This window comes from Quercus lobata, chromosome 5, assembly GCF_001633185.2.
Source record: "Quercus lobata isolate SW786 chromosome 5, ValleyOak3.0 Primary Assembly, whole genome shotgun sequence".
In the NCBI taxonomy this organism is placed as follows: domain Eukaryota; kingdom Viridiplantae; phylum Streptophyta; class Magnoliopsida; order Fagales; family Fagaceae; genus Quercus; species Quercus lobata.
In genome coordinates, this window is record NC_044908.1 from 12,602,575 (window position 1) to 12,614,906 (window position 12,332).

Below are 12,332 nucleotides of genomic sequence, written 5' to 3' on the forward strand. Positions count from 1 at the left end.
AAATGATATAAGGTCTATCTTACGATTCTAGTGTCCTACATGAATTAATTTAAACTCAAATCCAATTAGATTCTAAATTGGATTTCAATTGAAGTCTAATTTTCTGTTATGTGTCCATCTAAATTTTAATTTTTATGACAAGTAAATTATTAGATGCAAAAACCGAAGAATCTAAAACCAATTAAATTATAAATCTTATATATATATATATATATATATATAATTTGAACCATATAATTGTGATTCTTTTTAATTATACCTGTGCATATGCATGGGGCGCTATACACTAATGATAGTTAATATAAAATAAAACCCTAAACTGACACACGTAGCTTCTCCACTTCATGGGCCATAGAAACCAAAGCTTTCTTTATTGTCTCTTTGTTCCATTTGCTCAATGTTTGGGTGAGAATTTACTAGGAATCTGAAAGTGAAAAAGGAGACTACAATTTTTTTTTTCAATGGAAAAAAGTGCTACTCTAAGAGAGAGAGGTAAAGAAAAAGAATAAAACTGATTACAATGCTATATTTGGGTGAAAAAAAAAAAAACGTAGTCACTGACTAGTAAATTTAGGAAAAATAAAAGGTAAAAAAGCAACTGGAGATCGTCAAATGAATTACAAAACCGGAGAGTTAGGTTGTATTAATGCAAATAGAAGCTACTCTATCATGGACCACATCAGAGTTTGCAATGATTCGGTTAGCCATCAAAGAATCTCCAATTGTGAAAAATTAGCAATATAGCATGAACAAGTGAGGCCAAAAAATCAGTAAGTAATAAAATTTGAAGCAAATAATCATAGAGACTCAAACACTGGCTACATATAGACAAATTTGTTTGTTTTTGGTTAGCTAGAAAATTTAAGTAAGAAAAAAGGTTTTTTGTCGCTTTTCTCTTTCTTTATCAATTTCTTGAAATGGATATTTTATAGAAGAGTTTAGTTATTTTTTTTAAGAGTCCATTAGAATGTTGTGGTTAAGGTTGTATTAGTCATTTGAACGTGAGTTATCGAGAGGCCTGCATGGAGGAAACTATTTGAAACTGTTTGGTTTGAATTTGAATTTGAATTCGTGAAGTAGGAGAGAAGTTTATCTATAACCAAAGATTTTAAAGTTTATCATTTTTTTAAAATTAGATTATTTTTGTTTGAGATTTTTAAAAAAAAAAAAAATCGTATGACCAAGGGTTTTGAATTTTATCACTTTATTTTAATTTATTTTTTGAGATTAAAAAAAAAAACAACAACAACAACGTGCTTCATGTTAATAGAATAGTTTTTCTTCTCTATTTTTTCCGTGGTTTAAAAAAAAATTGAAGTTTATAACGTTGTTTTTAAATTCACTTCTTTTTTTTAGATTTAAAAAGAATAAAATATATATATATATATATATATAAATTGTAAAAGATCATGCTCGATGTTGATAGAATAGTTTTTCTTTCTTTTTTCCCCATTTTTTTTTCTTTTTTTTAAAGAAACCGAATATAATTGAGAGTATTTGAAATCAAATAGAAAAAAAAAATTAACTTTTCAATATAAAACAAATTTTTATTTCAGAATTTGTGGAAAAATACTTGAAAATACAATACTATTAGCTTTTTTATAACTCTAGAACAAAATAAATGAAAGAAACGTTTTTATTTATTTATTGCAAATAGAAACCCCCCATCAAATTTTGGACACGTTGAATGAAAGAATCTCATGCAAAATTAAAGTTCAAAAACCGTTTTTTAAATCCAAGATCATCTCACTACCTCTTCTCACCCATATAAAAATACCCATCACTCACTCTTGAAAACCATCCCAAAAATCTCAATCTAATCAACCAAGAAATTAAGGAATCTCTAGCTAGCTAGTACTAGTTTTTCACCATGGCAAAGTTCAACAACATCTTCATCATGGTAGCTTTGATCTTAGCAAGCGGAGTCATGGCCTCACTTGCTCAAAAAATGATAAGCCCTTCAAAGCACGTACCAGGGTACCCCTTGCACTTGTTGCATTGCGCCAGGAGAGTAGAAGATGAGTGTGCGAAAGAAATATTTCTTGGAATGTTTGAGAAATTACCTGTATCTAAAAAATGCTGCCTGCAGCTTATTAAGAAAATGGGAAAAACTTGTCATGATGATTTGGATAAGGCAATTGTTCACTTACCAGATTACTCATCAAGGGCATCCAAGGCGATTCCCAAGGGTAATCAAATATGGCATAAGTGTGCTTTGGTTGCACAGCATATTTGACATGCTCCTTCTCCATCCAGTTAAGTAGTAAATTGAATTCTATTTAGCAATTTTGTACCACATGAATGCTAACATTGAATAAATCTTCATCTTTTATCTTTAGAAAGTACTTAATTCCGCACCAATGATCTATACCCCCATGTTGCTATTGAATTAAGAAAGTATACTCAATCAATATATAGAAATAATTTGTCTCACAAATCTAAAATTGAGTTTCTTATTCGGTGGGATAAGGCTTCCATTCAATATGCTTGTGCATTGGATAGGGTATAAGGTCGACACATGACTATTTTTAAACACGTCTTGCACGTGTCATTTCCAATAAACAAGAACGGAGGTAAGGCAAATCTCTTTTTTTTTTCTTTTTCTTTTTTCTTTTTTTTTTCTTTTTTTTGAAGATTATCACTCACTAACTAGTTGTGTTATCTAAAGTGATGGAGTGAGCTAGGCTGCGGGTTCCATTCCATCTCATTTTACTCTCTATTACCCTTTATTTAAAAATCTCTTTGACCTATTATTATATTTGCATCTCTCTCTCTCTTAATTATACCTACCTAGACTTGATTTTTTTTTTTTTTAATGTGAGATAGAAATACCTAGATATGATTTAATATTTATAGTTATCTCAAAAAAATCATATGAAAAATGTTTCCATATTTTTGTTACTTTAAAAAAAAATTTAAAAAAAAAAAAAAACTAGAAGTATTATACTCGTACTATATACGTATTGTTCTTTTTCTGTTTCCGTATATTTCTACCAAATTTTTGAAACATACTTTTTATGAAAGATGCCTTACCCATTCGTATGATTACCGTATCTTACACGTACCATATATTACTAACTATGCTAATACATACATAACAATTAAAATAACTCGTTTAACTTTATCCTTCTATTTCCAAAGACATAGTAATAAACGCATTATTTTCAACCTAAAAGTTAAAATTCTATAATAATCACAATCTGAAAGTTAAAATTCCATAATAATCACAAACCGTAACATTCGAATGCTCAAATATGGATATAAGATAACAAAAATATAAAACCAATCTAAAGTCAAGCCTTATCACATATATTTGAACATATCTCATATCTTATAAGTTATAACAATAAAGTAAAACACTGTTATAAAAAAATAAATAAAGTAAAACACTAACTAAAACGTATTGCTTTATGTTTTCAAAAAAAAAAAACGTATTGCTTTATAACACAAACTGAAAAGTTTATGGTGCATTCTAAAAAAAATTATAGTGAAACACTGAAACGTATTGCTAAAGAATATTTATTTATTAATTAATTAAAATCTTAAACCCAAAATTAAAAACCAATGCTGCCAAACAAAAATCCCAAATTTGCAATGTTGTTGTATGCTTCAAAAAAAGAAACTTGCTGTAAGTATGTGCCTTATGGTTCCTAATGCCGTGATTATCATTGTTAGTCACTTTAAAAAATGTTAAAACTATCACTAATTTACTACTAAAAATTTACAAATTGATGTTCCAATAAATGAGATTTGTGCGACTATAACACAATACTAAATGAGTGTTTGAAATTTTTTTTCTTTTGATTATTGATACATCAATACCTATGTAGTGAAATTTGTAACAACCTTAGCATTAGTCTAAAAGAATTAATTTTATTAGGATGTTCTAAGGATTAAATATCACTTGGCAAAAGTTAAAGGTCATAACACAAAGAAGATTATAGTATTAATTAATATCAATAAATTTTATGGTAAATGTTTCCGTATTTTTGTTACAAATTTAAAAATTTTTAAAAAAAAATGTATACCCATACTCTACACACGTATCTTTTATTAAAAGCAAATAATTATTTGCTTTTATTTTTTTTATATTTAAATTCTATTCTTTTTATAGGTAAATTTATCTTATTGATTTTAAGCTTTGTTAATAATATTTTAGATAGACACAATTGTAGGTTATAGTTATATCGCACCAAACAAATAAATTTAATCTTTTTCTAAAAATTTTAGAAAACATTTATTATATGTTGTATGTTTTGTTAAAACATTTATTGTTAATTTATCTAAAGAAATTGATAAGAACAAATAAAATATTGTTTTTATCTAAAAATTATTCAAATTTGGTACAACTACTCAACCACCGCTTCTAAGCCTAATTATAATATATGATATGATGTGATAGTATAAGGATAAGAGGAGCCAACTTGAGTCCATTAGAATTTGGAAACACATCAAATAATTGTGAAGTTTCGATCAACATATCATTAGGTCTAATACACAAGTGCATTGAACCCAACCTTTCCAAAAAACTTAATACCATAATAATAATAATAATAATAATAAACCACCATTTATCCCCAAAAAAAAAATTAAATAATAGCTAATGTTTATATTCTTGGAAAAACACAATTTCGACTGGGTCTATAATTATCTGCTTTGGGCTTAATTTTGAGTATATACGCAAACACTGTTGCTCTTGCTCTACGGTTCTATCTCTTCCTGAGTGATTAGTCATGGATGTTGTGCGATGCTCTTCCTCTCTTCTTCAACGCCTGTCAATAGATGATCTTCCCGACTGTTTGTTGATTGAAATTCTGTCCCAGCTGCCTCTGAAATCTATATTTCAATGCAAGTGCGTCTCACGCCGATGGTGCTCTCTAATCTCTGCTCCTTCTTTCGCTTACATTGTTCACAGGCTCCGCTCTTCTTCAATATTGCAACGACCCTCTACCTTGCTCATCAGCCACTACACCGATGGTGTGAGGAAGGTCCTCATGACATCGGAGGAACCCGAATTCAAATCTCTAGCCTCTTTAATAAACCAATATTACATTAATAACCGCTCAGTTTCGCTTGACATTGTTCACGCTTCGTGTCATGACTTGCTTTTATGCACCCGAAAGGAATTGAAAATGTTCAGTGCGGTGGTCTGCGATGCTGTGTACTATGTGTTAAATCCAATTACAAGGCAGTCGATAACGCTTCCTCCCCTACGTCGTCCTAGCAATGCTAAGATTGGATTCATCTTCCGCTGCTACCATGATCAGCAGCAATTCAGTTATAGGGTGATGTGCATTCCTAAATTTGAGTGTGAATCAACAGAATTCAAGGTAGATATATTCTCGTCCGACACGGGCAAATGGAGTGAGTCAATAGTGTCGTGTCCGCCAGGGTTTCACTTCACTGACTCTGCGCATTCCTGCGCTGGTGTTCCCTATCAAGGTTTGCTTTTCTGGTGGAGTTTGGATGGGCACCTTGTTGGGTTTGATCCGTACACCAGCAAATGCTGTCGAGTCATCTACAAACCCGAAGATTTTGCACCGAACCGTAGAATTCAGCGCCTTGGTGTTTGTAATGGTGCCTTGAGAATATGCCAACTTGCAGGTCCTCCTTTTGCTGATGATGAATTACTTGTTTGGGAGTTGAAGGACCATGATACAGAATGTAAATGGTCTTTAGAACACAAGGTGTATTTCAACCAAATGGGTGCGGAAAATCCTGGGCTAACAGAATGCCTAAAACATATATCTATAGAGTCACTGCTAGGCTATCATCCGTATGACAGGGATGTTGTGTATTTGATTCTTGCAACTATGGTTGTATCACTCAACTTGAGGAGAAAAACAGTGGAAATGGTCTGTGATTTTCAGAGGCCTTCCCCGTTTTACAAGGCTGTAAACGTCTTCGACTTTGTTCTTCCTTGTTGGCCAACTCCCATTCCTTCTTCTCCCTTGAAAGAATGAGAAGGCTGCCCAATTATTCTGACACTTCGATCTTAGGCTATGATTTGCTTACATTATGCTATGCTATTGTATTTTCTGTTTTTTTTTTTTTTTTTAATTACTGTTTCGTATTTGTTATATTAATAATCAATTATTTCGTAATTTAGTCTTGTGGTGATTTTGTAAACTTTGATATAGACTTGTTCTGGCTTTACATTCAACCACTAATAGATATCACAGGCAAGACGCGAAGTTTTGTTAGTTTTTCTTAGAAGGAGAAACTAAAGCACAAACACTATCCATAAATATAATTCAGGTCTGGAGTAATCAAGATGAAGGACTTTCGAGAAGGCTTTTCGTCACAACCCAATAGAGGAAATTGAATATGTTTAGGAAATTGCATCTGTTTGTTATTTAGTTTCATTGGTTTTATGTTTTGATGAAAATCAAAAATGGGTTTGGTTTTGTGATCTTAAATTAGTGTTCCATCTATATTATTGTAAATAGAGGATCCTCTATTGAAATTAGTGTTCAAGAAATTCGAGACTAACCCATAAAAATTAACCCCACGTCTATTGCGTTTGTAGTAAGCCATTCTTATCAGTTTTAACTTTTACAGTACTTGGTTACTAAAGGGTACAGTGGAAAGGATCTAAGGACTAAAACAAAAGGGCTTTATAATCTATTTTTAACATCGGTTATTAAGTTATCATAGGCAGATATTCTTAGTACAAAAGCAATGTCTTTGAAAAAATTAGATATATACTTGTTTACTAAAGGTTACTGTTTCGTATTTGTTATATTAATAATCAATTATTTCGTAATTTAGTCTTATGGTGATTTTGTAAACTTAGATATATACTTGTTTTGGCTTTACATTCAATCATTAATAGATATCACAGGCAAGACGCATAGTTTTGTTATTTGAGAAGAAAGTAAGCGAAATTTTATTAAAAAGATTAAACTAAATCAGATTGGAAGACAGACTCCAAATCACAAGGTAGTTCTTCTACCCATACAATAGTATCTATAGTAGAAACTGCTCTTCTAGCTAAACCATGAGCCAACTTATTCCCTTCCCGACGAACATGCTGAAATTGACACTGTTGTAAGGAACAACCAAGCCTCTTAATTAGACTCCTCAATAACCTGCCCAAACAATGTATTGCAATGACCAAAACACCTTAGAGCTTGAACCACTCGGAGACAGTCACCTTCAAAAATGACATCAAACAAACTAAGCTCCCTAGCCAGCATCACAGCTCGCCTCGCAGTCAAAGCTTCAGCCAACTCAACCAAATGAAAGGACTCAATCCTCTGACTTAAGGTAGCAATAATGCTACCTGAATGATCCCTAAACACCACACCTATCCCAACAGAGCTCGTTCCGTCAAAAATGGTAGCGTCAAAATTAGCTTTATAGCTAGCTTCAAGTGGAGGGGACCAGTGAAGAGGAGGACGACGGGCAGGCAGCTGCTGCTCCCTATGATTAGCATCCCAGAACTCCTGAAGAAGCACCTTAGCTCTGTCCCCAATCTCGTGCAGCTGCCAGGTTTGCTGTTGCTCCCTTAGTTTGTTCCACCTCTGCCATAAGCACCATGCTACCGTAGCAAACAGAGCACACCTAAAACTAGACCCTTCGCTAAAAAAAACCTCCAAGAGCTCAAAGAATGACCTGCAATCCTTCTTAACCAAGAACAGAAACCCCGAGTCAAATAGCCAAACTGAACGGGCTTGATCACAAAGCCAAAGGCAATGCATGAAGGATTCCTGGTAATCACCGCAACCATCACAAAGATCATTGATAGGAATATGCCAAGTTTTCAAATTCAACTTGATAGGGAGAGAATCTTTCGCAGCACACCACAAAAAATGTCAAATTTTATTTGGGACTCTAAGCTTCCAAATTTTCTTCCACACCATCTGCGCATTACTTGGTGAAGAAGAACTCGGCAAAGAGAGGTTTTCAACTTCAACTAGCATACAATAGGCACTCTTCACACTATACACACCGTCTGGAGTTAAAGGCCATATCAAAATGCCTTCAACCCAGCCCTCACTCACATAAATCCTTCCAATCATCTCGGTTTCCCAAGGGAGAAATCAGCTAGCCAATTTTCTAGGATCCCAAATCCTAGAGTTAGGGAAGAATAAATCACTGACTCGGGAAACAGATGGACCAATTTTCAGAGATACAACTCTACTATTTGCGGGATCAGGCAGCCAACGATGATGCCAAACATCAATTTTTTCACCATTCCCTACCCTCCAAATTGCACCTTTATGGATGACTTCACAAGCCAGCAAGATATTCCGCCACGCATAAGAGCACTTTGGATGAACAGGAGCCTCCAAAATGCAACCATTAGGAAAAAACTTGGCACTAAACACTCTATAAAGTAAAGTGTCTTTGTGATGAATAAGACGCCACACCTATTTAGCCAACATAGCATTATTGAACTTTTGGAAATCCCTAAAACCCATACCCCCAATAGATTTAGAAGAACAGAGAGAACTCCAATTAACCTAATGAATTTTCTTTGAATCACCATTACCCCACCAAAACTTTCGGATCATTGCCTCAATATCTTTACAAAGACCAACCAGGAGCTTAAAAACACTCATAGAATAAATAGGGATAGATTGAACCATTGCCTTAATCATAACCTATTTGCCCGCCTGATATAAGAATTTTTCCTTTGCCCGCCTGAGATAAGAACTTTTCCTTCCACCCCTGCATCCTAGCCCAAATCCTCACTTTAACTTGAATAAAACATGTAGTCTTATTTTTGCCAACAAATAAAGGAAGCCCCAAATATTTCTCATAATGCCTAATGGCCGGAACATTAAGTGTCACTTTGATAGCTTCCTACGAAGCAGTGGCGAAGCCAAGAATTTATCTTTGGGGAGGCCATATATAAATTTGTGTGTGTGTGTGTGTGTGTGTGTGTATGAAATGTAAAATAGTAATATACAATACTTCATAACTCAATTTTTTCCCTTTTATTTGTTGAGATAATTGTTAAAATACCTATATGTTCATTTTAAAGATAATGAATGTTTAATTATTGTAATTTGTTTACACATGTATTTATAGATTGTATTTTATTTAAATGAAAATTATATTTACTTTTAGACTTTCTTAAATATGTATGTATATTATTAGGTATGGGGGGCCAAAATAATAAGGTTATTTGAAAATTATCAAATTATTTAAGATATTTTCAAAAAAATTAATTAACTTTTTCAAAAATTTTGGGGGGGGCCCAGGCCCCCCTTGGTCATCAAGTGGCTCCGCCACTGCTACGAAGCCTCATCTATATTTCTGCTAAAAAATAGAGTTGTTTTTTCCTTATTTATCATCTAACCCGAAGCAACTTCATAATAAGCAACTCCTTGATTTTATTACGCTCATCCAAAGTAGATCTACACAGGATTAAATGATCATCCGCAAAAAATAAATGGGTTAGTTTAGGTCCATTTCGACATAAAGAAAACCCCTATAGTTCACCTCCTGCAGCAGCATTGCATAGCAAAGCATTTAACCATCCTGCACAAAATAGGAACAAATAAGGGGAGAGCGGATCCCCTTGTCTTAGGCCTCTTGAAGGTGTGATCATACCCTTCAGTTCACCATTAACAAGGATAGAATAGGACACTATGGTAATACACTCCATAATCAAATCCACCCATGAATCCTAAAAGTCTAATTTGAGAAGAATTCTTTCAAGAAAACACCATTCTACTCTATCATAAGCTTTGCTCATATCCAACTTCATAGCCATGAACCCTTTCTTCCCTGTGCAACTAGTCTTCATATGATGCACAGACTCAAAAGCAATTAAGATGTTATCAGTTATCAATTTATCTGCAGTAAAAGCACTTTGGGTTTCTGAGATAATAGAATTAAGCATAGGCTTGAGGCGGTTATCAATCACCTTACTAATAATCTTATAGATCACATTACAGAGGCCTATAGGTCTAAAATCATATACCTTTTCTGGATTATTAACTTTAGGAATTAAAGTAATGAAGGTATGATTAATAGATTTCAAAATGGAACTAGAATTTAAACTAAAGAGAACAGCCTGAGTAATATCCATAATAACATCAATCCAGTAAGTCTGAAAAAATAAGGGAGGCATACCATCCGGACCTGGAGCTTTGAGAGGGGCCATCTCCCTGATTACTGTATTTACCTCCTCACTAGTATAGGGTTTACCAAGTTCAGCTCTCACCTCTACAATGACCATTATCAAAACCCCCTTCAAGATACGGTTAAGATCATAAGGGTTTGAAGAAGTAAAAAGTCGGGAATAGAAGTCAGTCAACATGGCCGAAAAAACATCTTCATCCTTCTGCCACACCCCATCCCCATCACGTAGTCCCTTAATGAAATTCTTCCTCTTCCTTTGAGTTTCCATTCCATGGAAAAATCTCATATTCTAATTCCCACTCTTTAACCACTGAATACGAGACCGTTGCTGCCACATCTTTTCTTCTTTATCCAAAAGGTCATTCAAGTCCTTCTTCAGCCAAACCATTTCATCATGATCACCTAGTACTGACTGAAGCCACCTCTACCTTCCATAAACAATCCTTTACATACTTAATATTCTTTTTCACGTTACCAAAATTTACTCGGCTCTAAACCTCCAAACTTTACTTACACTTATTCAACTTCTTTGTAGCAACAAACATTGCTGTTTCCTCCAAAGAACAATCCCAAGCTTTAGTGATAGCCTCCCTGCACCCAGATTCAGATACCCACATAGCCTCAAAGCGAAAAGGTTTTCAATGCCATTTTTGGTGCTCCCCATTTCCATTCAAAGACAACAGAATTGGTCGATGATCTCAAGTGAAGCAATTCAAATGTTTTACCCTACCTATCAGGTTTTCGATGCCTCAAAGAGAAAAGGTTTTCAATGCCATTTTTGATGCTCCCCATTTCCATTCGGAGACAACAGAATTGGTCGATGATCTTAGGTGAAGCAATTCAAATGTTTTACCCTACCTATAGGAAACTTAGTCAACAGGTTTTCGATGCCATTTTTGGTGCTCCCCATTTCCATTCAGAGACAACAGAATTGGTCGATGATCTCAGGTGAAGCAATTCAAATGTTTAACCCTACCTATACTCATAGTTTGCAACCCCCTATCCAGTCTCTCCCAAATCAACTCCCCCTTTCACCAACCATACCAAGTATAATCTGGCCTTGAGTACCCTAAACCCACAAAACCACAATGATTTAGAACCTCACAAAAATCTTGCATTAAATTATAAGCCCTAGGAACCCCTCCTTGCTTATCTTACACCTCAAGCAACTCATTAAAATCACCAAAACAATACCATGGGAGTTTCGGTTTTGAGCTCAACAATCTTAACATATTCCATCCCTTGCTTCGGTGGCTTGTATCGGGCTCACCATAGAACCAAGTCAATCTCCATGCATTTTTTGAACCACCATGAACAATAGCATCAATATGGTACTTTGAAAAACTATCCACCCACACATTAAGACCTGTTTTCCAAAGAAGGGCCAAACCCTTTCCCTTACCCTCAGATGGTACTGTGAAACAACCATCAAACATAATCCTATCATGAACCCACTTCATATGCTCCTTGTTTGACCATGTTTCAAACAAAAACACAATCAAGGGATCTTATGCTTGTATTATATCGACAAGCTCCTGCACTGCGCAGCGATTCCCAAGCTCCCTGCAATTCCAAGATAAGAGTTTCATGGCTGTCAGCAGGGCTGATCATCAACCTCCACAGTTAAATCATTAAAAGAAACTACCCGCTTCTTAATTCCTACTACCACTTTCTTCCTCCATCTCCTCGGCAAAATCCTACCTTTCATGTTTAGATAAAATTGGTTCCCTCAATTCTTTTGATACACTTGATGTTCTCGACAACCTGGTGAACTTTGTTACTGATGGAGATTGTTTGCATGGCTCTGTCTAAGTAAACAGACTTTTCAGAAAAAAGGCTCAACCAACAACCCTAGACCCTATCCCACCTTGCTGAACTGCAGACTCACCCTCTCGATCCTCCCCCAAATTATCAAACCGAGTCAACTCGTTATCAATATCATCCAATTGTGCCTGAAAGTCCTAAGAAGAGGAAATAGCAGGCTACATAAACTCCACATCATTCGGAGAACAAGAGACCTCAGAACTCATACCAGCCCCTACCTGCTCCTTTGGAAAAGTTTCCTAAACTTCCTATGGTTCGTTAACAGTTGGGGCTCGCTGCTCTTCTCTCCCCTCGCTCACTAGTTTAGTGCTCAACCCAATCCGCTCCACACCATCATCCCCCCTCCCCCACTGGAGTTCATCTCAGTTTCCTTGATGACTTCCTTCTCATAACCAGCAACACGAACCAGC

At 34.8% G+C, this 12,332-nt stretch overlaps 1 protein-coding gene across 1 annotated transcript; it reads left to right on the forward strand.

Moving 5' to 3' along the window:
- The first annotated feature begins 4,733 nt into the window (after positions 1 to 4,733).
- On the forward strand, positions 4,734 to 5,963 carry LOC115989971 (putative F-box protein At1g46840). Its single transcript, XM_031113833.1, has one exon. The coding sequence runs from the start codon at positions 4,734 to 4,736 to the stop codon at positions 5,961 to 5,963; it is 1,230 nt and encodes a 409-aa protein (XP_030969693.1).
- The last annotated feature ends 6,369 nt before the right edge of the window (positions 5,964 to 12,332 follow it).

Coding starts and splice junctions, on each gene's coding strand:
- LOC115989971 (XM_031113833.1), top strand. CDS start 4,734: ATGGATGTTGTGCGATGCTCTTCCTCTCTTCTTCAACGCCTGTCAATA.